Source organism: Anguilla rostrata, chromosome 2 (assembly GCF_018555375.3).
Source record: "Anguilla rostrata isolate EN2019 chromosome 2, ASM1855537v3, whole genome shotgun sequence".
NCBI lineage: Eukaryota > Metazoa > Chordata > Actinopteri > Anguilliformes > Anguillidae > Anguilla > Anguilla rostrata.
Window position 1 is genome coordinate 64,135,346 of NC_057934.1, and position 26,873 is coordinate 64,162,218.

A 26,873-nucleotide genomic window follows, 5' to 3' on the forward strand; every position below is an offset into this window, starting at 1 on the left:
GCCTTCCAAACCGAAAATTGTATTTTTTGCTGGGTCTTAATGAAACCAGTTGCAGTCCATTATAATTAGTTGGGGTTTTCCATGCCACCCTCTCTGTCACTCTGGGGCGACATAGCTAAGGAGGTAAGAGCGGTTGTCTGGCAGTCGGAGGGTTGCCGGTTTGATCCCCTGCCCTGGGCGTGTCGAAGTGTCCCTGAGCAAGACACCTAACCCCTAACTCCTCTGGTGAATGAGAGGCATCAATTATAAAGTGCTTTGGATAAAAGCGCTATATAAATGCAATCCATTTACCATTTACTCTGGAACACTTCATAGTTTTGCCCTCACCTAGCTTTCTTTCACCATATCTTACACCACACGAGTGTCTATTTTTGCACTTGCATTGCAATGTTTTAGTTCTGCGGGGAATGCAGAAGTACTCTGCACTTTGAAATCAGCCTCCTTCAGTCCGCCATGTCAGATCTCTCCGTGTTTTACCGCTCCATCGATGTAACATCCTGCATCCGACATGCCTGAAACTACAATCGTAGACATACTTTGTTTGAATTAATTGCCTGGAAGTACCTCAGGTTATTTTTTATGGTTGGTGCATGGTAAGAGGACCACAATACTATATATAATGGTCATATGGGTACGTGATTCACTCAACCGTTTCTTATATTGGTGAAATGTGGACTGAATAATTAATTTAACTCCAGGTAATCTTATCAGGATTCACCTGTGCAATTAAAAAAAAAACCCATTTAAATAGGAGTGTTGCGTACATTCCCTCAACTCATTCTCACGCAGAGAAATGCGCACACACAAACATACACATGCTTGTGTGCGCGCGCATGTGTATGTGAATTAGAGGAACTTGCGCACCAGAACGTCATCACATGTTCCGCTGTGGAAATTTCTGTCTCCCACCACACCCTTACTGCGAATTAGTGTTTGCGAAATTATGAATTATGAAAAAAGTGTGTAAGCGGGCCCTGACTGGAAACACTGCCTTCCTCTTTTGTGTTCCGGGTGTCCGTCCTCTGAATCAACAAACAGAACTATGGGCTGTGAACCAAAAGATGATAATGCATGGGCAAATGAGGGATAATAGACACAGGCCAGCAAACACATAGTTGTGATTCTTTCTCACATAGTTAGGCAAATAAAATCCCAGCAGCCATAGAGTCATGTATAAAAATGCTTAAGCAAGGTCTGGTTTTACTTACAGTTATGGTTATCATGGCTGCGAGAGGGCACCTCCGTAGCTTTGAATGAGGGGTGATTGCCGTGGCATGTTTGGCAGGAGCTTTGGTTTGTTGTGTCTAAGAAAAGCTTCCGAGGGTGTTGTTGGCAGGAAACTCAGAGGGAAGGTCTCAGTTCTAAACAGGAAAACGGCTGTTGTTCAGTTGACTGCTAATTTCAGCCTGTGGTCAGGAGCCAGTTAATGGGATGTTGGGCCGTGGTGATGATAACCGATACTAACTGGTGAAAAAAGAAGTAAAGCCTCATGCACAAGTGCGCTTTACTGAGGTGAATGGATGGTCGTGGCGTGATGAGAACTCAATAAAAAGAACTGAAAGGAACATTCTTCCTATGGCCACCTACAACATTCGAACCACATGCTCAGAAAAATCACCAGTACTTGACCATTTTCTTTCTCTTTTTTTCCCCTTTTTGCTGTCCACACTTGGCAAAATAATTAGGAAATATTTTGTGCTAAAAGGTCAGTCCAAAACACTTTTTTGCTCGTGTGGTTTTAATGCGCATTAGTTAAAAAAAACATTTGAACCCTGTTAAATTTGTGTTTCCCCTTTCTCTGTCTGTCAGTTTTTTCCATGCTGCATGTTTTATAAAATCATGCACAGCAAATTCTCTCTCTAAAGTCTGTCCAGCTTACTCAGAAGACCACTTCCTGCTCTGCTGATGATCATAAGTGATTTGTGTGTACAATGTATTCATTTTACTTGTAAGACAATGAACAATTCATGCCATATCAATTCACACAATGTATTAGGAGTAATCTGCTGTGTGCTTTCTATATACATCACTAGAAATATAAGCTTCAAACTGTTTTTTTCCTCCCCCAGGTAGAAGTAACTTCCTCTGTCTGTAACCTCAGGAGGCGTTCCACTCGCCTGTGTGTGTGTGTCTGTGTGTGTGTGTGTGTTTGTGGGTGACACTTCAGCTAAGAGCTTTTCTCAAACACAAACTAAAGCTGCTCGATCACATACTACCGTGGGGGCCTTTTGGTGAAACATATTGGGAAAATGTAATGCACGCACTGTATGGAAACAACGTCCAAATCGGAGCGATTGCACTGGACTACTGAAGTAGGGAAGATAAGTACTGGATGCACCAAAGCCATGCTGAAACAATTTGGCCTCCTCAAACAGTTTGGATCTGCAGGGAAGTAAGTACCATAATGTGCCCTTGTTTTTGTTTGTTTATTTGTTTTCCTATTATGAAGGTAAAACCAACATACAATTCTCTGATCAAGAACAAGTATGGCAGGAAGTATGACAGTGGTCAAATTTATTGATGCATGCACCAACAAAAATCTTTTGTGGTTTTAATTCATAGGCTTGTTCTCGCAATTTTCACGAAGGATTGTTGTCGTACAGACAGGCCTCTCCCAGCGAGAGTATATCTGACTCTGAACCTGAGCTTTTTCATTATCTCTGGCAGTAATGGGGTGAATTATTTACTCTAAAAAAGGACTAGAGCCTGTGGCCTCTAATTGAGTGCTATAGATTTTGGTTCCACAACAGTTTTGACTGAGTTGTCAATCACGCTGAAAATAGGACTTTTCAATGACTGAAACCCAAGGGAGGTCACAAGCTCTGAAGAACAAAAACCTCAGACCAGTTCCTCCTGACAGCCACTGCCACGTTGCATAGTAGCATCATCACCGTTGTTGAACGAGTGTCACAGTAAGGTGGCAGAGATGACTGGAGGTCATCATAAAGGTCTTCATAAAGATCAGCGTGTGTGTGTGTGTGTGTGTACATGAGTGTGTCCATTTATGACAAGCCATCATTTTGCATTTCCTGTGTCTGGATTGTTTGTGTTTGTGTGAAGGGGCTTCGTGCTTTTCAGCGTCCAGCTCAAAGGTTGTCTCGTTTGATTGGCACCTCTAATGTCTCAGCCAGGCTGCTTTATGTGTGGTATGTTATAATGAGGGGTGCTGTTGGCTGAAGTATTGCAGTGGCCCGCAGTGCATGGCCACACCTCATGACACAGTAGGGTCTTTTTACAGATAGCTCTGCCGCTGGCCAGCTATTAATAAACTCCCCAACACCTCAGGTAGAACAGATGCAACTGCAGCTGCCAGTGCCCAGATCCCATCTGGCACATTTCACTATGTGAGGGGACACTTGTGAGTGCGTGAACTTCACTATCGTTGACACGCACGCAGGAGATTTGATTCTTTTTCTCAATGGATTATAGAACATTTTATGCTTCAACGTTGGTTGCTCATAAAGATATATACGGTGCAGGCCGAAAGTATTAGGCCACTTTTTTTTAAAAACCGTTCGGTAGAGAAGAATTCAATAAATGCACATGTATTGCATAACAAACCAAAGTATGAACTTTGTTTTTTTTCCCCCATTTCTACCTACAATAACACAAAAGGATAAAAGTAGTCATAGACATAATTTTCCTTGAAAGAAAGTCTATCCAAGTCTATGTTTCAGAAAATATGACAATTTAGGCGGTGTTAGGCTTATATGTGCAGGGCCAAGTAAACATTGTAGCAAGAAGGTTATTTTCAATGAGAATTTGCAAAGAAGCCTAAGATTTCTCGGTGCAGTATTCAGTACACGCTCAGAAGGGTCCAGCTGACGGGCAGTAACGTTAACAGGAGAAGATCCAGGAACTGACCAACTACAGGAAGAACTCAATGCAGCTAGAAAAAACCAGTTCCCCTGATGACAGTGAAACTGCAGATGTTTATACTTCGGTTTGTTATTCAATAAATGTGCATATATTAACTGACTTATTCACTACTTAAGGTTTTTTTAAATTAATTAATTAGTTTATTTTTACATTTTTTTAACCACAGGTGGCCTAATACTTTTGGTCTGTATTGTATGAACTCACATGCTTACAGGAATACAGACAACAACATGTGTTCTTTTATGCATGTGAGTGCGCATGTATTTTTTAATTAAAATTTGTGTTTGTGCATATAATAAACTATCCAGTCTTAACTAGTGCCATTTCACTGCGGACATTTTGCAGAATTTTGTTTTGAATTAAGTATTTTTCAAAGCAGAAACCAACCATGCACCAACCATGCAAAAACAAAACAAAACAAGCAAAAAAAATGTGGTTTGTGAGTAAAATTAGGAGCTTTTATACATCATGAAATAAATGTACCATGCTCATAAATTCATTATAGGGCATTTTGATGGCTTGTTGCAGCCCTTTCCATAGACAGGGCAGTGTGTGCATTATGGGTGGTACACTGAGAGTCAGAACTGCACACGGCAGACACTGGTGGATTCTGCATGGATTCTGTGTTGGTCTGCTGTACCAGTTAGAGGAGGGAGGCTTCTGGCCTGAGCAATGATCCAGAGACTTTGGTTTGAATTTGGGACACAGGGTTTGTGAATGTGTAATGTGTATAAGAGAGCTCTGGGTGCTGGTGCAAAGCTCCACAGTCTCCCATACTGGGGTGTCTTTATCTCCAGTGCAGTGTCAGATAGGGTGGGTCTGGGTGGAGGGTGGCAGAGCAGCCCTGTGTTGAATAACGTCTTCGTAACTGGGAAGAGGGCAGAGGAAGAAGGGCTGTGAAAACCCCTCAGCTCCCCCTCACTTGGTTCTCACCACCTCTTCTCACCCTCCCAATCTCACCTCTGTCTGCCTCTCCACCCGTCATTTCAACACACTGACCTCAAGCCTCTAACACTGAAGACAAAATAAGCCCAGTCAGCCTGAGAACAGCTTTCAGCTGTGCAGTGCACGTAGTCAGTGAATATTTAGTGTGCATTCACTAGTGTTAGTGCTATCGTTCTATTTATTTTTCCCGTTACAGCTGTCATATGGAACAGGATTCTATATGCTGCAGTGCGCATGTGATCATGTTTCTTTTCACCTGCCACTTTTCACTTTTTGAGCGGAAAGTTTTCTTTCGTTGAGAGTGGATGGCAGTTTCCAAGTTCGTTCAGGTGGATATGCTTGATTTTTTGACTTCATTCAATGTGCTCATCGCCTAGACTTCTAGACTGTGACCTGGGTGGGTCAAGAATCATTTCATTTTATTGCTACCTGCGTTCGCAACGCGGCCCCCTCCCCTGTCCACAATCACAACACCCCAGTCCCTGACAATTCTGTGTAGACACAGATCGCAGTTCCCCAGTCTACCAGAGGAGTCGCTGTTGCTCTGTGAGGCAGGGAATACACAAGGGAGCAAACCCCTCCCTCCTTGGGTAACACTACAGGGAATTATGGCTATAGGTTTCACTACTGCAGTCCACTGTACATAGGGGCTTCAACCGGGTAGTCCACTTCAGATTTCACTGCGCAAAGGTCTGCCATGGTATTAGAATTAGCATTAGCATTGCACTAAAGTGGATGGAGAACATATCTCTCTGAACAGATCCCATGTTTGATGCAGATCCCAAAATGACTGTGCTCGAGGAATATAGCAAATAATGCCAACTCCTCTGTTTTATAAACCCTTAGGACACAAGATGCTACTGACCTCCTCTCTGACGATCTGGCTTTGGTGAGTGACTCTTTCTCTGGCCCTAAAACCAGCCACTATTTTAAAAATAAGCATTTAGTGCATGAGTGGCCCAATGAGTTTTCAAATACCATGTCCATAATTAATAATGTCTATTTATTGCTATGCAGGTAGCCGCCTATGTGCTAAGCTAATCTCGGAATCCTGAATCTTACATCTCATTGTCTGCAGGTGGAGCAGAGGGTGGAGCCTGCCAAGAGGATTGCCCACATTGTTTACAAAAAGCTGGCTGGCTGCCTGCAGAGTCAACAGGGTCTAGATGCACATAGACGCATGGTAACTATGCACCTACCTGTCCGTCTAACTGCACGGCAACTACGCACCATTCCTTCTGTCTGTGCTTTTGGTGAGATAATCCTCTGCTTATCTCACTGAACGCACAGTAAAATGTTCAGTGTTAAATCAACTTTTTACAGAGTACATATGACTCCTAGAGCTGAATTAACACTGCAGATTTCACTACATGGTAACTACGCACCTACTTGTCAATCTACACTCCTGAGCAAAAAAAGGTGGGCCAGATATGCAGTAGATACTACAAGCATTGTTTCTCCTGATTAATTTTCCTGTTGAACTCAATGGAAAAAATATTCAGGAGAAACAATGCTTGTAGTATCTACTGCATATCTGGCAGCAGCACGGTGGTTTGAGGCTCATTTGATACCTTGGAGCCTTGATGATTTAAAGCCATTTAGCCAACAAATGTGTTCCATACTGTATCAGCATAATTTACATCTGAATCTTGTCCTACCCCCCAATTCCCATAGAGATCCATTCAAATACAAAGAGTTTTTGTATCGCTTGTAGGACAACCTGAAAATAAGATAACCAGACTCTGATGATGTTGATAGGTCACAGACATCAGGAAGTAATGGCATGCAAATGATATGCAACCAAATACAAAACATGACTCTTTTATTTGACATTATGTTAATTTCTCTACTGTATAAGTGAATTTCCCTGTTTCTAGGTTTTCCCAACATAGTTCATTACAGCAAAAGTAAACAAGCAAATGGTGGCACAGGAGGTCTCAGGAGTGCATTTGTTTAATTCCTGCTAATTTCCTTACCAATGATGTGTTGTTAAGACCATTAAAAGCTTAATTTTTTAAATTTTTTGCAGTTTTGTGCTTGGCCCATTTTGTTTTTGTCCAGGAATGTAACTGCATAGAAACGGTGTGCCTTCCTGTTTTACCACCCTGTCACTGTATGGACCTGTCTATCTTATAACCTGATTGTGGCTTATGGTCAGTTCAGTTCCCAGTCTCTGTGTGATTAAAGTGGTGAAATCCCAGCCATTTTCTTGGTTTCTTTTCGCTTTATTAGCAACGTGATTCAGCTAGACTTTAAATCAAATCATTCCCTAATTTCTGGAGGGCCCAGACGTTAGCTGGACAGACGAGTCGATCTGCTCACGCTTTTTTCCCTCTCCCATCTCGTCTCTCTGTCTTTGTCTCTGTATTCCTCTATACCTCCCCCCCTCCTTCTTCCGTGTGCTGGATTTACTGTATTCACAGCTGATTGTTCTGATTTGTGATTTTTCATTCTCTCCCTCCTTCCCCCCAGAAAAAGCTGCCCCTGATGTTGCTGTCTATCAGTATGGCTGAAAGCCTGAAGGATTTAGATGGTGATTCTCCCCTCAGGTGAGAGCCAGAGGTCACCACCTATGTCAGAACTGCAATACAATCACTAACCGAACTGTCCAATCACCCTGCTGTACCACTCCCGTGAACCATTATGTAATTCAATTTCAATTCAATTTTATTTGAATAGTGCTTTTTTACAGAGACACTGTACACTGTCGCAAAGAGGCTTCGCAGAGAAAACCAGAAAAAGGAAAATTAGGCAAATACCAGGCCTTGAACCCCCCAAAAAAATCTTGTGAAGTAAAAGAAAACTCCCTAGGATGAAAAATAACTGAAATGTTGGCGATAAAAACTCATTTAACCCTTTTAAAAACTCATAAAAGCTCATCCGTTGGCCCGGTGTAATAATAAAGATAGGCTAAATGGTAAAATAAACGTAATGAGGGATTTATCAGAGCAAATAATCGAATGTGCTGGGCCTGATCGATCCTGACTCAGCAGCCTGTCACTGTCCTTCCTGTTATCGCAATATTAGAGCCCCACCACGGTCTCCATCTCTTTCCCAGGAAGGTCCTGGAGATGACCTGCTTCATGCAGAGTTTTCTAGCAAAGACCCTGGCAGATTTCGAAGTGAGGGTGGAGAAAGAGGTTTTGGAGCCCCTCAATAAACTCAGCGAGGTAAGAGCAGAACGAACGCGGCCGTTGTTCTCAAAAGACCGACGTCCGGCCGGTTTCTCACGCTCAACGTCGTTTGTGGTACCTGAGACAGAAACTGACATCGGCACAGATTTGACAGACATTTCTATCCGTATTTTTATGGTATAACGCTGGCGACTCCGTTTAGGGGCGGAGGTGGACAGAGAGACAGCACGGCCAGCCTTTGTTTGTACTTTTTAAATATCCGACCCTGACAACGGATAGCGACGGAGGCGGCCCATTGCGCTCGTTTGTTTTGACTGCAGGAGGATCTGGCCGAGGTTCTGAAGAACAAGAAGCAGTTTGCCAAACTCACGACCGATTGGCTGAACGCTCGCAGCAGGTAGGCAGCACTGATTCACGGGCTCCCTGACGTCCGGCGGAACTCTCCTTCACCTGAGGCTTGTTATCACTGACCGTTACGAGCTGCTCAAAACCAACCACATGACTCAAGCAGATGCTGATGGAAGGAGTAACAAAGGCTGGGGGGGTGGGGGGATCTTACTTCAGTGAAAGGTGGGGGTGAGGGGGGGTCTTACTTTAGTGACTGCTGTGTTCAAAAATAGGAGCTGAAGGTGGGGGGGTCTGAGCAGGGCTGAGGTGCACCTTTCCAAGTGTGTGTGAAACGATAGACCTCCAATAGTTATACTACATGTACCTTCACAGTGATGAAACACAGACTGGTGCGCATGCAGTTGTTTTGACATAATATTTAAAAATATTCTTTTTTTTTTTTTTTTTTAAATTCAAGAACATGTTATGCTATGGGGTAGGTTGGGCGTTACTTGGACCATTTTGGGAATCTTGTCCTCCCCCTCTCTCCCCCCATGGCTCAGGTCCCAGACCAGCACAGGCCCACAGGCCAAGCAGGACGGGCTGCGAGAGGACATGGAGGAGGCTTGGAGGAGGCTGGAGAACATCAAGGTCAGATCTCGCTGACATCGCCGTCACCATGCACCGTTACCGTGGCAATTGAAAGGCAATGCTACAATAAGTCAGGCCATTCAGCAGACATGTGACAGCAAAGTCTTGTCGAGCCACGGCGACCGTAACGTAGTGGTAAAAACAGAGGGTGAATTTTGCGCGTTGCTTTCGGTGAGGCTAAGCTGATCTAACAGCTGTGCTGATGTATGACTGGACTTGTATGCAGTAAGCGCGCCATACTGGGATGTGCTAGTAAGCAGCTCATGTGTTTCGTGTGCAGGACCAGTACTCTGCTGATCTCTATCATTTTGCATCTAAAGAAGATGACTACGCCCGCTACTTTGTCCGAGTAAGCATGCATGCGTGTGTGTGTGTGTGTGTGTTTGTGTATGTGTGTGTATATGTGCATGTGTGTGTGTGTGTACGTGTGTGTGGGTGTACGTGCATGCGAGTGTGTGTGTGTACGTGTGTGCGTTTTTGTGCGTGTGTGTGTGTGTATGTGCACGTGTGTGCGCGTGTGCATTTCTGTGTGTGTGTGTGTGTGTGTGTGTATGTGCATGCGAGTGTGTGTGTACGTGTGTGTGTGTACGTGTTTGCATGTGTACGTGTGTGCGTTTTTGTGCGTGTGTGTGTATGTGCACGTGTGTGCGTGTGTGCGTTTCTGTGTGTGTGTGCGTGTGTACGTGCATGCGAGTGTGTGTGTACGTGTGTGTGTGTGCGTGTGTGCATGTGTACGTGTGTGCGTGTGTGTGTGTGTACGTTTCTGTGCGCATGTGTGTTTGTGTGTATGTGTGTGTATTTGTGTTAATCTAGCACCTTTTTTAGTTGTTAGATCTACAGGCTGAGTATCACAAGATATCTCTTGGGTTTCTGGAGAGGAACATTTCAGAGCTGAGAGAGAGCTGTGTCCAAGCAGGCCAACAAGGTACACATTTTACCAAACAACTGCATTGAATTCAATTACATAATCATATAACTTGATTTAGATGTTGATCACATCACGTGTGTGTGTGTGTGTGTGTGTGTGTGTACATGTGTGTGTGCAGACTGCATGGATAACAGCTTTGAGGGGAAGGTGTTTGGACGGTCCTTGCTCTCCCACATTCTGGACAGTGGTGAGGAGATTGCAGTGCCCATACGGCACTGCGTGCAAATGCTGCTGGACAGAGGCTTGAAGGAGGAGGTGAGTGAGTGATGGGGACAGATACTGAGACGGCTATTATTTGATCACATATTAAATGATCATTCTGTATTTTTCTTATCATCAACTTTTTTTTGTTTCTGAATCATTGTACATGTAATATTTTGACACCATTACATTGTATTGTAGCACAGTAGCCTAGCTGAGGACGGGGGGGGTGGAAGTGAGCTTTGAACCTTGCTACTGAAGGTGCTATGAACCTTGATACAGATCTGTTTCCTGTGTTTAACTCATAGCGACGTTGATTTGCACCGTCCCCAAGCAAATTAACAAACAAGCAAATAAATAAATAAATACATGAAACATACTGTGTTCACTGACCCCCTCTCTCCTCCTCCCCCCTCCCCTCCCCCTCTCTAGGGTCTGTTCAGGGTGGCAGCTGCTGCCTCTGAAGTGAAGAAGCTGAAGAACAGCCTGGACTGTGGACTCATTGACCACAATGAGTTCAGCTCTGACCCCCATGCAGTGGCTGGTGAGACAGACAGGAAGCGGGGGTGGGGGGGTGGGGTGGGGGGGGGGGGTGGGGGGGCAGACCACGGAGAGAAGCGTGTCAACACTCTGACTAATGCGTAGATAAACACTGCCGAAGTGCAACTGACCCTGGCTCTTATGACGCAAAGGGTACAGGTTGATTTTTTTTTCTTTATTAACATCCTGAGTTACACTTTAAAACAATTCCACATCACTTCTTGTACAAACTAGTGGTACCATAGAACCACACATTTAGATTATTAACCTTTTTGTGCATGGTGTCCACTACAGTGGACAGGGCTTTCAAAGTCTATTTTTACTCAAACTTATTTTTACTTAACTTTATGATCTCCAGACTGCTTCATGGCAGATTCCTTGGACTTTTGCCTAAATTTGGGTATGCTCCATATTGTTACATTGGATTTGCTTTTTTAGTTTGGATACATTGAAGGTCAAAATGGTGGGTGGAGGTGGAAACAGTCAAAGTACCTTTGATATAACTTTGAAAACCTTTTATTCCTAGAGAACACAGTTGATTAAAAATACATTCTTGTTAGGTAAGATGCAAGGAGGACTATAAGTTCTACGTAAAAAATTACCTTAGTTCTCTCATTGTGTATGAAAAACCTTCTGTCTACTCTAGTGGATGTCATGCATTATGATCTACATGTGTGGCCTATTTTGTAATGGAGCCAAAAACAACTTTTCACGTGTCCAACTGTGAAAAAATGATTGCACCGTTTTGTAATAATTCATGCATGAAAGGGTTAAATGAAAATATTGAGCAGAGAAAACCTACAGTATAGGTTTGGCATTACCCGCCGTACAATACTTATTTTAATCGTTGTACAGTGCCAATGTTGTCTTTTATAATTTGCATTATTTGCCAAAATCTGTTTCGTTTGTCATTATTCGTTTGCTTAAACACAAAGAGAAACTGCACAATGGATGTCTTAAACTCTCTTTCTGCCCCTGGATGTGAAAGGGGCTCTGAAGTCCTACCTGAGGGAGCTGCCAGAACCCCTCATGACCTTTGACCTCTACAACGATTGGTTCGCAGCAGCAGGGTAAGGGCGGCAGAGGAGGAGCGCTCAGAGCGCTGAGTTCTGCTTTATTTAGGACCCTCTGTTTTGCATTCACCTGTACCCCCCCGTCTTTGTGCTGCCCCCCCCCCCCAGGGAGAAGGAGGAGTCAGACCGTCTGGAGCAGCTAAGGGTGGTGCTGAGTAAACTGCCCCAAGAGAACTACAACAACCTACGGTGAGCCTGTCTGCCTGTCTGTATGCCTGTCTCTGTTTGTGTGTCTGTTTGTCCCTGTCTGTCTGTCTGTCTGTCTGTTCTTGTCCCTGTCTATCTGTTTGTGTGTCTGTCTGTCCCTGTTTGTCTGCCTGTCTGTTTGTCTGTCTGTTTCTGTCTGTCTGTCTGTCTCTCACCATTCTCGCCTTTTTTATCCTGTGATAACACATGCACTGACATACACACAGCGGCTGTGATATGTCTAAGCACCAGTTAATGTCATTTTAAAAAAAAAAAAAAAGACAGTTTTAGTTTCCGTAGTTTAAGTTAACCGTAGCTGAGCGTGGCCCTGTTTCTCTGCGCCCCAGGTACCTGATGCAGTTCCTGGCTCGCCTGTCGGAGCACCAGGCCGTCAACAAGATGGGGCCCAGCAACATCGCCATCGTGTTGGGACCCAACCTGCTGTGGCCCCGCCCTGAAGGGTGAGCACCCCCAGAGCCGAGCCCGAGACCCGCGGCCTCTGCGAAGCCTGTCCCAAAAACTCCTTTAACCCCGCCCCCTCCTCTCCACCAGGGAGGACTGTCTCCTGGACATGGCGTCGGCGTACTCCGTCCAGGTGGTCACCGTGATCGAGCCGCTCGTACAGCACACCAGCAGCCTCTTCCCAGAAGGTGAGCTCTCTACGGAGCGAGTCAGAGGAACGCCCGCCCGGACTTCCGTGCTTACGCTCCAGTGCTCAGCGAGAAGCTCTTATCCGGGGGCAGCTTGTACTGACCCGACTGCGTTTCCACATACTGCTTGTGCCTGTGTGCGTGAGTCGGCCTCATGAACCGGGCTGTGATAAGAGGCAGAGGCTGGCAGATCACATGACTCGGAGGAGAACACGTGCTGGCCACCATTCCACTCTCCTGAATCAGCAATGGAGCCTGCGATTAGCATTCCTGCATCGGCATGACTGTGCACTCCACAGTAGAGAAAAAAAGAGGGGAAAAAGCATTATGTTCCATAATACAATTCAGAAGTACACCTGGTATTATGCTCTGAGTATATGTAGCTTTCCTTCTCTAATGCATGTTTTACAAATGCAAGTGTGCCAGTCTGGTGAAAAGCAGCATACGTCTCTTCCTCCATGGAAAAAATGAAATTTGTAAATTTCCCTCTTTTCATTTTCAGAAGAGGATTTTCATATCCGAGAGCCATTGGGAAGCCCGGATTTGAGTGAGTCACTGCTGGAGGGCATGGATTCCTGGATGACGTTCACGCACGGCACAAGCCTGTCCTCCTTCTCGTTCACTAACGGGTACAGTACCGCCACTGCAAGGGCACTGCTGTACTCTTACAGTGCATCTTACAGGAGCTGACCTGGGGGAGGGGAAGTCCTCATAGCAGTAGAACTATATCTCAAGACTCAGCTCTTTGGAAAAGTCATGAGGTGTTGATAGAATTAGAAGTTCCACAATACATCATAAATATTGAAACTAGTATTGCATAAACTTGACTGTTGGTTGTAATATGCTTGTATAAACTATATGTAATACAGAAGTGGTTTTATGATATGTTGTTATAACTGTATGTGTGGGTCCATGTGTGTGTGTGCGTGCATGCCTGGGTGTGTGTCCATACATGCATGTTTGTATGTGTGTCCACGTGTGCCTGTGTGTGTGCGTGCGAGCATGCATCCGTGCCTGTGTGTGTGTGTCTGTGTGCATGTGTGCGTGGATGCGTGTGTGTGTGTGTGCGTGTGCATGCATGTCTGTTTGTGTGTGCACATATGCGGGTGTGTGTGTGTGTGTGTGCATGCGCACGTGTGTGTTCCATTTGTAATCCCCCTTTCCTCCCACCAGCTTGTCAGTCTCCTCGCTTTCTCTTGCTGCCAACTCGGATACAGCGACCTCCCCGACTCCACCCTCTCACAGCGTCAGCCAGGAATCCCTGCAGAACCAGAGCCCGGACCAGAACCAAAGCCCGGACCAGAACCAGAGCCCGGATCAGAACCAGGGCCCGGATCAGAACCAGGGCCCGACTCCCGCTCGTGCCCAGACCCCAGAGCCCAGTCCAAACCAGTCCCGCCTCTCTCCTGCGGTGGCCACTGAGACCCTGTCAGGTAATGTCTGCATCACGAAGGGGTTGTTAAATAGGCTGCACGCCACAATATCAGAAGCACAGTTACGTGTCTAAAGGGCTGCATCAGGTCAGTCTGTGGCCAGCAGCCCCATGTGGTGTCAGTACACTTGGCCATAACCTGGGAAGGGGGCTTGTAGACAGTAGTGAATTCACTCGCTCATACGTGCCTCTAAGATGCCTGGTGTCCCCCTGTGCCTGCTCCATGGGTTGTACAGTCACGTGGCAGAAAAACGGCACAGTCCTGGTCTGTTTTGGTGAAGGAAGAAGTGCTTGGCTGCACACATAAAAGAACACCCACAGTAGGACGCACCCTCCTGAACAGATGAATGACACAGTCACAGAACAGGCTTAGAGCCATAGTACGCCGCACAAAATTAGAGATTAAGGTAAATGTGAAATACATTTTTAAAAGATAAATGTGATTAAAATATTGTTTTTCTTCACAGATGCGCGATTCTTCTGGCAGTGGAGCACAGAACAGGAGAACCCCTCAAGCTCCACCCATTCCCGCCGCTCTTCAGACTCCACCCCCTCTAGACCTTCACCCCATCCAATAGCCCCGAGGGCCACCCTGTCTGCCGTCAAGGCCCAGGGGCCCCCCGCCGGCAAGGGCAGGAACAAAAGAGCTGTGGTCCAAGCCCCCACCGTTCCCCCTCCCCCGCCCCCTTGCCAGCTCTCCTCCGCCACCCAATGAACTCGTCCGGGGACCCTGGAATTCCATTTGGGAATTTCCTGTATTTGCTTCTGTGATGAATCTCCAAGGCAACCTGTTGGCCTGCTGGTCCCTCGCAAGCGTGGGGGAGAGAGGCTGGTGTGCTGCAGGAGAACGGGCGGCGGGCATCGCTGGCTCCGCGGCGCTGGCGTGGTCGCCTGCAGCAAGGCCCACGGTAGCAACGGAGGACTGCCCACCTCATTAAAAACAATATATTTTTTTTATTGTACTCATCACACAGTATAATTGCTACTATTTTAAGTGCACCACATACATTTGTATTGTACATATACATGATTTACATACATACACATGTGGGTGTGTGTGTGTGTGTGTGTGTGTGTGTGTGTACACATATATATATATATATATATATATATATATATATATATATACCACTATAAAGGGAACAAAACTCATAACTAGACTGTCTTACTTTGACTTAATCATACTGTGACTGTTAAAGGCATAGCTCCTTGTATTGGAGATGCTGGTTACCACGGTCACCAGAAGGCTGCCCACAACGTTTTGCTTAAGATGTTAGCTTTCGTTTCTTTGTTATTAACATTAACAAGGCACATGTAACAAACGTAAGGGCTCTTTAAAATAAAACTTAGTGTCTCGGCTATTGAGAGGAAGCAGAAAGGATAAAGTATGATTGCACAAAGTTTGGCTGGAACAGAACTGTGGAATTTATAAGCCCTGCAATGTTTCACTTTAACTCCACGCAAACTAAGACGGGAACTGAGTGTGTCAGATGCATAGCACAACAAAACATGCATAATATTCTTATAACATGGAAAAATATATTAATGCTGATAAATATGTACAAACGAAATCTGTTTAATTTCCCCATTTCATTCAGTCCGTGTTCCTCTCACTTGCTCAAGGTCCAATATGCATCACGTAGCAAGAATTCCATAAAATAAAAAAACTCTCAGTGTGATTCCTTTTCTTCTTCAGTCTTTCTGGCACCTGCAATATTTGTCATTCATTAATCCCCGCACAATCATTTATGCTCATTCATGCTGGGCATCTATTCATATTCAAACCGTTCCTCTTTTCTGCAGTTACATAAGGGTGTTTTTATTCAGTGAGGACTGAGTGGCCGTTCGGAGACGCCAGGTCAGAAATGGACGCCCGTGCCCCGCCCAAGTTAAAGAGTTCAGCAGTAATGCTGAGCTCCAGAGCAGCTCTGTGGCTTCACGTGTTTTTGTAGAGGGTGTGTTGATATTGAGAAGATGCCATGTACCAAGGGTCAGTGTTTCAGAATAAAGAATAAATCTCTCCACGTCTGTGTTTCTATTATAATTTCGATATGTGTCCAAAATATACAGCTGCATCAATTCAGTTCTTTTTTTTGTGGTGTACATTTTTTTTTCTATTCCCAATTGCCATAAGTTGACTCTTAGCCAATCAGTGTCCTTCCCCAGGTTCTCAAATGTGTCCCTTGGTGTAGTGCCTCCTCTTAATTTTTATTGGTCTCGCACAGCATTTTTCAGTATTGTAAAAATGACAGCTCTTAAAATGACGAGGATGGGGGGCAATTCTGGACAAAGAGTCTTATCTGTCATCTTAACAAGCGGCCATCTTGAGACACGGTCATTTTGTTTTCTCTGACTATCATATTTCCTATGTCCGGGTGGTAACATTGTATGCCTAATGGATCGGCCATAAGCTTGCACAGGATTTCATATGTTAAGATTCATTGATACAATGTATTATAAGATGAAGAAACATTTCTGCCAGGTTTGAGGATTATCCAGGACCTAGACCCTCTGGAAACCTACTAGTGAGTCAACAGGTTCTCACACATACACATACACAAAGGACATTCATTCACATGGCCATAATGATATAATTGTATGCATAACAGCTTCTGTCAAAGGACTTGCTTTGCCTATTTTTTTACACCTTTATTTCATCCTCTTCCTCAGCATAGGCACGAGGCCCTCTCCTCTTGGCACGTCCAGTGGAGTCCGCAGTATTGGGGCTGAACTGTCGAATGTCCCAACCGACGGCCTCCTGTTTCCCGTTCAAAACTCCACCACCACTGTAATGGCGTGCCAGCACGCTGGCAGCCATTTTAAACCTCACTGGCTCCATACCTGGCTCCGCCCTCGCCGTGGACCCCATCACCACGTCTGGGACGGCCCTTTGGAGCAGATCCCCCTCCAGCCCCTCCCACTCTCTGCCACGAAGGCCGAATCCTCGCATGTTCAAATCCTCCCTCAGCAGAGAGCCTGCCACCGGGGTGCTCGCTGGGTAGGTCACGTGACTTACGGGTGAAGAGGGCACCTTCTCTTCTTCCTCCTCCTCCTGCCCGTCCTCTTTCCCCCAGCCGCGACAGGCGTCATGGCCGCCGCCGGGGCAGTCAATCAGGCCGAAAACCTCGCTCATCAGGGAGGGCCCCAGGTCCACCGTGAACGAGGTCATGGAGTCGCAGTGCAGCAGCGGGAAGACGCCGTCGTCCGGCACCGAGCTGCGGCGGAATTCCGAGCGGAAGGTTCCGGAGCCGTCGGCCCGAGAGAGGCGGGGCAAGGTGACGAAGCCGGATTCCACGCCTGTGGGGGGCAGAGAGACATCAGCCGCGCAGTAACCCCGGAAACGCCACACCACGTCACAAGAGCGCCATGTACCTGGCTTCAGCTAAATAGCGTACATATTAGCCAAATGAAATGCGGTAAGTAGGCCTATTCTCAGTAGAACAACAACCACATTGATTTGTCAAGCAGGGAAAGCCAATGTTCAAAGAAATATAGTTTGCCTTGAGTTTTATTTTTGCAGGTCTGCGCTCCTATCATATTTTCTGCTTTATACAGAGAAGGGATCACAGCTCAGAGTGCGAGATCGAAGCCCCAGCCCTGCCTTGTCATTTTAATCTTGAACCACCAGGTGGCGGTAAAAACGAGGCTAACGGCTCTCCTCTGCGCACTCCTGCCCACACACATTCCACTGTGGCCCGCTGACCTCAGCAGCACTCAGCTTTGTTCACAGGAGCCGAGCTAAACGCACACATGGCGGGTCTGGACGGAGAGAGGGAGGCACAGGGAGAGCATGGAGGCACATATGAAATGACGGAACGGGTAAATACACGGAGAGACGGTGCCTGAAAAGATGGGATTGGGGAAAGAGAGTGATGTAAAGAGAAGAAAAGTATGTAGAAATGTTTTGTTTATCTTATTTGCCCTGTAGATTTTCCCAGAGGAACTATACCTCCTGCTAATAAATGTTGGTAAATTCCTTTTGAGTTGGGTAATCTTTGGGCAGAGGGGGAATTCCAGTCCGGTCCCACAGGTCTCTTTCTCACACACACACACACTCACACACACATGCACACACACACACACGCATAGCAGTGCATTGCGGTCTGAATTATGTGCAGTCTCAGAACAAATCAATACAGAGGGTCACTGGTGATCTGTGCCACTTCAGGGCACAGGCCACACAGGTGGTTGCCAAGGGCAGCAACTGTCTGGAAGGGGCCCAAACAAAGGGCAATTGCTACCAACCCTCCCCCTCCAGTCTGCGAATCACTACGCCCCCCCCCCCCAGGTCTGCAATCCTGACCTTCACCCACCCTCCCCATTCACTATCTTGCCCATGGAAGAATTTAGCTTGACTCATCCCTGCTGGTGATACTACTGTCTCTTACCTGGCTGTGTGTGTGTGTGTGTGTGTGCACGTGTATGCGTGTGTGTGTGTGTGTGTGAGTGTGTGTCTGCGCGCGTGCCTGCATGCTTGTGTGTGTGTGTGCGTGCGTGCGTGCGTGTGTGTGATGGAATCAGTTTCAGGATAATTAGTCTGAATGTTGTCTATTTCTTGGGGATAAATAACAATTAATTTACATAGAGTTATCCCCGTTCTTCTTTATTCGCGGTTGCAACTGGATTTCCCAGGTGCAGCTGTGATCTTGTCCCAAGCTGCAACAGCCTCCCTCATTTAGGGAGAGCACAGCCTGGCACACGCAGTGAGTAACGAACGGCACAGGGTTACCCTCCGCAGTCCACCCTTCCAGCTGCGTTTCCATGGCGCCAGTGGACTGCTGTTCACACGCAGCTGACAGGCTGTGGCAGAGGTGCCCTCAGTGCACGAAACTCAAATATAGGGCACAGCGGTATATCAGTAGCGGCTGTGGATGTCAGGAGCGCCACTCACCATAGATGCAGGTGGAGTCCTCCGGGGTGCTGGGCGAGCTGGGGAAGAGCGCCCTCTGCAGTCTGCCGTTGGGAGCGTCGACGTCCAGCCGCGGCAGCGAGACGGCGTTCTTGACGATGGGGGAGACGGCGGGGGGAGGCGGGGAGAGGCCCGGGGGCCCGGCCCTAGGGAGGGTCGGCGTCTTGCGGACGTGCCGCAGGGTGCGGGAGAAGAAGCCGGCCGTCTTGGCGGAGGGGGAGTCCTCGGGGTCCCCCGGAGCGCCCCCGTTCCCCGTCCCGCCGTGGTTGCTGAGGAAAGAGGTGTCGCCGAACACCTCGCCCCCGCGGCCCACGTGCATGGTGTGGCGGAAGTCGCCCATCGGGGGGCTGATCATGTCCGCGGTGAGATCCCTCTTAAAGCGCCTCTTCTTCTGGGAGGAGGACACCAGGCCCTTAATCCCCGGGAGCTTTCCCAGACTCATGGCGAGAGGAGCGGTCGGTTACCCCCCCGAAAAAAACGCGTTTCCAAAACGCCTTCGATTCCAATGAAAGAGGGAGGGAAAATACTCAATTTGCTTTCACGTACAGGTAACCCGAAAAGCCTCTTTACGTACTTTGAGAAAGAAGCTAAAAGTATTCGCTCCTCAGACGCTTTGGATGTAAGTTCAAATACTTGCTGCAGTTGTGTGACCCAGGCCTTCGTTTCCCGTCTAGTTTTCAGAAGCCCTGTGTCGCAGTCAAAATGTTTTTGCGATTGAAAACGGCGATCTCAAGATGCAAACGCTGTTCCTCAAACCCGAAACGGCATTCCGAGCCGCTCGATGTCCGTCTCACAGTTCCTCTGCTTCGCTGTGGCGGCAGAACCACGCCAGGGTGCAGTTTACTGCAATTCTCCTTTTAGCTCACATGCAGTCGTAGGTCCGTTTTGATTGGTTCTGTTCGTCCGGCGCTGCCATATTTCAGTCATAATAAAACAGAATAGAAATTATACATCCCCGGTCCCTGAAAAACAGTGCATGTGGCCAGAGATTTTGGGTTCTGCAGTTGTTTTGGGTTTTGGTTTACAGGACATCAGTTCAGAAATAAATTCCCCCAAGGCTGCACACGCTCTTGTGGTCAGTGACTGGAACCGTTCTGGCCTTATTTAGAACAGATTGTTCATTTTGCGTCATAAACAGGCTTATAATTAGAATAAAATGACCCTTCGGTAAGGTAAAAGAATTAATTATGCTTCATGCTTGTGGTCTGAATGCATAGTGCATCCAAGTATAATTTCTCCGTGCCATATTCATAAAAATACACCTTCCCCGCAACTATTAACTGGCTTGCTTTGAAATTCCACTCAGTGGCCAAAATTACATGTTGGCAAAAAAATCTTTGAGGGACTACATCAGTCAAACACGCACAGAGCTGGCAGTTGTTTCTCTCATGCCGGGTTTCCAGAGCCAGTTCATATTGTAAAGAACCTCCTCGTTTATACAAAAAACTGCTCCAGTCCCACTACTCAGATTATTGTCCACAAGCTTTGTCAGAATTTTTTTTTTTTTTTCTGGCAAATGTAAGAAGACGGTTTCAAGTTATCTCTCTCGGTCCCCTGTCTTCTATTGCGTTACAACATGCCCGCTACCAAATCTATATGTCTCTTCAGATGAAAGATTTCAAAAATTTTCAAAGCTCTTTGTCTGGATGGAGAAGCAGGGTCCCCCTTCTCACCAGCACAGACATGCCCCGAACGGCAGGCCGTGCCCTTGTTTACAAATATCTGAAGCATGTTCCACCAGATTAAACATTGCTTTATTTTTAGCCAAAAGCTCACAAGATACTTAAAATATTAAGATAAGGCAGTCTGCAAGCACACTTTATCAAAGAAAATGTTCTGTCTGTTGACAGGCCACCAGAGAAACGTGGTTCAAGTTTGTTATTCTGAACTGGGAGAGTAATGGATATTTCCTGTAAAACGTTTTATCAAATGGTACACATTAACAAGCAGCCGCTCCTTTTAAGAGCTCTCTACAATGGAAAATCTACCACACGGGTATTTCGGTTTATAAACCTGTTATTAATGAAACACGTGGACTTAGGTCAGGTTTCAAACAACTGACTACACCCTTTCAAACGCACAAAGAACAGGTTATTTTCTGTGGTAGGCCTCTTAAACTGAGGTAAACTAAGTAAGGCCAGCAAAACACACTATTTGTGCTTTGGCTGCTACAGTCAAGTATCAATGTACTGACGTTGTGTTTGAATCCAGGTTCTATTTTCAATAAAAGGCCGGATAACTGTTGTGAAATCCAAACGACTGCACGGACACTTGTGAGCAGTGAATAGTGAACTACACACTCCTAGCGGTGGTTTTCTGAAGCAGGAGTTACTGTGGAGTTACTGTGGGTCTTAGGAGAGGGTCCCTCTAGGCACTTTGGCTACTGTCGAGGTTCTCCGTGCAAGACCCTGTAGAACCACAGGACATCCTGGTATCTCTTCTTTTCCTGTTTATTTTTTTCTCCTGACTTGGTGGGTTTTTCCGCTTTGTTCAGAGTTTGACGACTCAGCCTGAACTCCCCTTTAAAAGATTCTGAGCAAAAAATAAAAAATAAAGAAAAGAAAACAAACAAGATGAAATGTTCTTGTACGACAAAGGCTATAAATTAAATGTAATAATCAACGCTGTGTTTCACTGTCTTCCTTCAAAAAAGAAATGGGGCCACTTAGGAAATGGTCCCGTCCTGGATTAGGCCCTGCTCTCTCTTGTCTTCTCCTCCCTCCTCTTTGTCCTCTTCCTTCAATCCACTTATCCCTCCATTACCCAGGCTTGAACGTCTCTTGCGGCTCCATCCAGGTGCAGCTTCCTCTGAACAGGGTAGCACTGCGAGAGGAGGGAAGAGAGAGAGCCGTGATCAGACACGTGGAAGCGTCGGTTTACCGAGATGCAGTGGCCATGTCACGGATGGAAGGGTGGCAAGGGGTGAAATTTTTTTGGTATGAGCTTGTGTTCATGGGAAGTTGAGAGCTACGAATGAAAAACGGTCACATTTAATTACCCTGAGATTGAAAGGGCGAACGGAGGAGTGAGCGTGACTGTGGAAATTAATCATTCCGATTTACTTCAGGGGACAAACACATTCCAGTAGCACTTCATGCGATGCCTGAACTGGAAAGCAACATGAATTTTACTTCTGAAGATCCTGCGCATGCCAATACAGCAATCAAGCTTGATGGTTTAGTTTACAGTTTGCATCTGCTAGACGGAAACTAAAAATGTGCTGAACATCAAATGTTCCGTCAAAACATTCAGTTCTTACTCAAGGATTCCTCTTGATTTTATCAAGAAGGTTCTTAAGGGTTCATTTGGACTGTCCATCCTTGCCAGTTAGCTGGCTGAGTTTAGTGTCAATGGTTGTCATTTGGATGGGAGAGGAATTTGATGATTAGGTCTTAAAGACATGCGCTCATGACTGACTAAATATGGGACTTCTGTCTCTGACAAAATACAGCCTAATTAAACAGAGTGGCCTTTTCAGAAACTCATCATGAGCTGCCAGAAACCAACCACAGTTGAACGAGGACCCTTCCATTGCACTGATATATTCTCTGCCTTGGCTATTTTTAAACACTGAGTGATGAACTAGGGGGCAAAAATGAGGAGTTGCAGCTAATTAGCACATGCTGAAACATTCATCATGTACCCATCAGCCCCAGTGGCCTAATGGATAAGGCACTGGCCTCCTAAGCCAGGGATTGTGGGTTCGAGTCCCATCTGGGGTGTATGTATTTTCAGCCCCCCCACCCCTTTGCAAAAGACATTTCACTGGTGTATTCCTGGTTGAGTAATGTTTAAGCAAATTATCGCCTGTGTTTTTTTTTTTTTAGAATGATGCTTCACGTGATTTGCATTTCTGAAGGAGTCCCCGGGCAAGTTCCTTTCGTACGGATGTCAGCAGCCCACCCCCATTCGCTGCATTTGCACACGCCCATTAACAGGATACCAATACTGCCGTAAGGGGACTGTAAGGAATCAACCGCTCTGAGGCATATTGCATGGAAATCAAGAAACCAAAGCTCCCACACTGTAAATTTTTTTTACACTTGCGGTAATATCCTAGCAACTGGGTCGCCCCATAAATAACAGTGACAACGAGTTAAGCATATGGTAGCAGGCTCTGCATGTCTCACAAATGTTATGTGCCTTTCACAGCAAATAATACAATTAAATTTTAGCTGTTTACAGTTTTGTACCTTCACTATTTTACAGACTTTTGCTGTAAAATTCACAGGCTTTTTTAAAAAAACAAATTTTACAGCGCAGGGTTTAATAGGAACAGCGTGCGAATACGACCAAAAAAAAAACCCAAACTCTCTTGATTGCCACAATTAATAAAAAGTTCATGTCTCTGATCAAAAACAAGTTTCATTTCATTTCCTTCCGTCTCCCTGCCAGTGAAAAGGCGGCCTGTGGTTCTGAGAGGTTCTGAGGACCAGCTGGCACCAGCAGCAGCAGAGATTACAATGGAGGTTACTGTTCAGTTACAGCGGGACGGCTCCTAGCTCTGTTGGCTATGGTACTGTATTTATTACAGAACCTCAGATCATATACTTTCTCTGAAGCAAAACAGACTGCCAACAAATAGTATGCTAATAGTAGCATAAACTGTGATTAGCAGCACATGGTGTATATAATATATATGAAATGGATGGGAGTTATGACCACGGGGTTGCAAGTTCAAATCCCATCTATGATTTTGTTGATTCACCCTTTAGCATTGTATTTGACCCGATATTGACATTTTAAATTGTGGACTATTTAATGAACTGTCATAATGAGGCCCAAAAAACAAATCAATAATGTAAATCTGTTGTTCAAACACTTGCCAGTGGAAAATTTGCACACTATCTTGCCTGATGCCATACTAGTCAGTTTCTCATTCAAAGCCTAGTGCTCTCTGTAGATATCTTAATTCAAATGGCCGTCTCTTCGCTTAGATTTCATTCCTTTCTTGTTTTTTTCTTCAGTTTTTTTTATCATTACTCTCACTGTTCTTCTTTCACACCTCCTTATCACAAATAAATTTACCCAGATGGCCAAACAAACAAGGCCTCAAATCCCCATGGCTTCAGTTCACTGACTTTTTCACAACCGTATTTTAATTCAAAGAAAATATTGCATCCTACTCCTCTGTGTTCTCTGAAACCTTCTTATTTCCAAATTAACCATATGGACTAACATACACATAAGGCCTCATCTCCCCACTGCTTCAGTTTTTTTAGTTTTTCAGAAGCATATTTTAATATATATTGCACCTTTGTGTGAAAAGGATCCACAGCAATAATACATCAATTTGATTATACAACCTTCGGATCATTGCTAATGATACACACACACACACACACACACACATATATATATATATATATATATATATAGCTATATGTTTATACTGATGCTACAATATTTATAGACCAGCCTACATAACAAACATGTAAATTCAACCACTATTATATGTAGATACTTAAATATGGGACATTTGCAGTGAGCCTGTACTGCAGTCATCTTCAGTCATTTGCAGTGAGCCTGTACTGCAGTCATCTTCATCTCCTGCTTGTTTCATGGGTTACTCACCGTAAGTTTTATCTTCAGCATATGAAATGCATGTTCAGTTGGATTCAGATCAGTCTTGGCCAGTCAAGAATTTTCTTTGGCTTTGAAAACTCCTTTGTTGCTTTAGCAATATGTTTTGGATCATTGTCTTGCTGCAGGATGAAACACTGTCCAATGAGTTTGGAGGCATTTGCTTGCTTTTGATAAGCAGATAAGATGCTTCCATACCCTTCAGAACTCATTCTGCTGCTGCTATCAGCAGTTACATCATCAATGGAGAGAAGTGCGCCAATACAAGTGGCAGCCATACATGCCCAAACCATAACACCCCCACCACCATGTTTCACAGATGCGGGTCGGGTGTTTTGAATCGCTTGCCATCACTGTGATACAAGAGAATCTTGGTCTCACCTGACTACCAAACCCTTTTCCTGCACTCTACATGCTCTTTCAGGTACTTCTTAACAAACTGTAACCTGGCAATCCTGTTTCTGCGGCAAACTAGTGGTATGCATATTGCGGTGTAGCCTGCAAGTAGTTCTGTTTGTGAAGTGCTCTGTGGATAGTATTCACTAACACATCCACGCTTGCTTCCTGAAGAATGTTTATAATCTGTTGGACACGTGCTTGGGGGTTTATCTTCATTATGGTGAGAATTTTTCAATCATCAACTAGAGAGGTCTTCCTTGGCCTACCAAACCATTTACCAGACCAGACCCCCCCCCCTTTTCATGACACTCGTTACATGTTCCCTCATCCCAGCACTTTTTGGTAATTTGTATTTGTTCTAATATTGTAGCTTGTTCTAAACAGTTGATTTTGGTAAGCCTAAAGTTTGGCCTATGCCTCAACTGTTTTTTTGTTCTTATTTCTCAGCCTCATAATGGCTTTCTTGACTTTGATTGGCACAACTCTGGCCCTCATGTTGACAAATGCCCATAACAAACTACAAAGGCAGTCAAAAGCCTATAATCAAGACTAGATACTGAAAGCTCTCTAATACCTGCACCAAGGAAGCAACTGAACATATCTGACTAATCAGAAACACTGTCAAGCCATTTGTCCCAAATATGATCGTGCCCTGAAATGGGGGACTATGAATAAAAAGTTGCCTGATTTCTACAAGGTGAAACTAACATGCATACAAAAACATTATATAAAAGCTGAGAATGTTCATCATTTAATTTCAAATCGAAAATTGTCGAGTACAGAGCCAAATAAAGAAAAATATCTCTTTGTCCCAAGCATTAGGAAGCTCACTGTATATGAAGGAACACTTACACACACTATAAAATTAAGAATGACGGTGGCATATTAATTATAAATATGGCAGACGGTGGACAAATTGGCAGCGTATATAGACTCTAACGTGCGGGCAAGTCAGCGCACGTTCCGTGGGACTTTGCGCGTGCACTCTGACATAGCGGAGTTATGAAGATATTGTCCTCCGAATAGCATACAAAGCACGGTATATATATGCCAAGTAAAAATTCCAAACAGCCAATAACGTCTAAATATGCCAGCACACAAGAAATGCCACTGTATATTTAAAAATGATAACAATTCTACTGTCTGCGAGAGACACCATTACTAAGAAATTTCACATTTCACATTTACTGTGACAGAAATACCTAATGATGTCGCTAGCAAGCTAATGACATTACTGATATGACATTATTTAATTTGGCCATGAGGTATAAAGCTGCGTTCATGTTAGGTTTGTATCTTTGTTGTGATCAATAGGTTGTTCAACCAGGTAACTTTTACTTCAATGCAATTATCTTTCAGTTCACACAGTAAAGTGAACAAAATCGTAATTCTAAAGGAAAATCTGAAAACATCAGACGTTTAAGTAATCAGTTAACTCGGAATAGTTTGCATAGGTCAAATGAAGACAAGCCTGATGTCTACGCCATCAAAGTAGTCCTTTCAGTGGTGATTTAACACTGAACATTTCCCTGAAGGCAGAGGCCAAAAATTAACATTGTGATCAAGTGTAAGAATTGTCAGCAGCTATCTTGTTATGGAACTTAGTTTAAGGGTGCACTGAATTTCTAACCGTATGTAATTGCATACTTGTGAATAAGATTTTTTAAAGGATAAATAATATGCACAACCGTAATCATAAGCTTAATCAGTAATTGATAAAACCAGAACACTTTGTAATAAATAAAGCAAATAACAAAAAAATGTACACATTGGACATTACAGTTATAAAAAACTTACGTTTAAGCCCGAAGAAAGTATTTCACAACAGAAAATACTGTCGAAAGTGTAAAATCCAGAAACGTATTCCTCCGATGAACATACAAACTTACATGCAATAGTTCGCTTTTAAACTTTTTTATGATATATGTTTCCAGCCACTTAACGCGTGCGGTACAGACCGCTACAGAGAATGAATCGGGGCGAGCGTCTGACTGAGACGAGGTTGAGGGCGGGCGGTGGCCAGAAACGGACGAAGA

At 44.9% G+C, this 26,873-nt stretch overlaps 2 protein-coding genes and 1 non-coding gene across 5 annotated transcripts; 2 read left to right on the forward strand and 1 right to left on the reverse strand.

Moving 5' to 3' along the window:
- The first annotated feature begins 2,094 nt into the window (after positions 1-2,094).
- Positions 2,095-15,970, forward strand: sh3bp1 (SH3-domain binding protein 1). 2 transcript variants are annotated; one of them, XM_064323851.1, is made up of 18 exons: positions 2,095-2,392; positions 5,671-5,713; positions 5,903-6,007; positions 7,297-7,373; positions 7,887-7,994; positions 8,279-8,355; positions 8,849-8,936; positions 9,217-9,285; positions 9,762-9,861; positions 9,983-10,119; positions 10,498-10,609; positions 11,594-11,675; positions 11,787-11,867; positions 12,212-12,325; positions 12,417-12,514; positions 13,017-13,143; positions 13,688-13,947; positions 14,414-15,970. In XM_064323851.1, exons 5-18 carry the CDS (start codon positions 7,896-7,898, stop codon positions 14,659-14,661), a joined length of 1,692 nt encoding a protein of 563 aa, XP_064179921.1. In that variant the 5' UTR covers positions 2,095-2,392; positions 5,671-5,713; positions 5,903-6,007; positions 7,297-7,373; positions 7,887-7,895; the 3' UTR covers positions 14,662-15,970. The 2 variants fall into 2 exon arrangements, with proteins under 2 accessions (XP_064179921.1, XP_064179920.1); XM_064323850.1 differs by having other exon boundaries at positions 2,096-2,392; positions 7,883-7,994.
- Positions 14,881-26,873, reverse strand: cdc42ep1a (CDC42 effector protein (Rho GTPase binding) 1a). 2 transcript variants are annotated; one of them, XM_064323853.1, is made up of 4 exons: positions 26,635-26,873; positions 24,430-24,560; positions 18,838-21,678; positions 14,881-17,243 (listed from the first exon to the last, which is right to left on the reverse strand). In XM_064323853.1, the coding sequence occupies exons 3-4, from the start codon at positions 19,295-19,297 to the stop codon at positions 16,588-16,590; spliced, it is 1,116 nt and encodes a 371-aa protein (XP_064179923.1). In that variant the 5' UTR covers positions 19,298-21,678; positions 24,430-24,560; positions 26,635-26,873; the 3' UTR covers positions 14,881-16,587. The 2 variants fall into 2 exon arrangements, with proteins under 2 accessions (XP_064179923.1, XP_064179922.1); XM_064323852.1 differs by lacking the exon at positions 24,430-24,560 and having other exon boundaries at positions 26,635-26,866.
- On the forward strand, positions 22,505-22,577 carry trnar-ccu (transfer RNA arginine (anticodon CCU)). Its single transcript has one exon. It is a non-coding gene; the product is annotated as a tRNA-Arg (tRNA).

Coding starts and splice junctions, on each gene's coding strand:
- cdc42ep1a (XM_064323853.1), bottom strand. CDS start 19,297: ATGAGTCTGGGAAAGCTCCCGGGGATTAAGGGCCTGGTGTCCTCCTCC. Junction 17,244..18,837: donor GGACTCCACCTGCATCTATG/GTGAGTGGCGCT, acceptor TGCCCCCCACAG/GCGTGGAATCCGGCTTCGTC.
- sh3bp1 (XM_064323850.1), top strand. CDS start 2,268: ATGGAAACAACGTCCAAATCGGAGCGATTGCACTGGACTACTGAAGTA. Junction 7,374..7,882: donor GATGGTGATTCTCCCCTCAG/GTGAGAGCCAGA, acceptor TCTCTTTCCCAG/GAAGGTCCTGGAGATGACCT. Junction 10,610..11,593: donor TGACCCCCATGCAGTGGCTG/GTGAGACAGACA, acceptor TGGATGTGAAAG/GGGCTCTGAAGTCCTACCTG.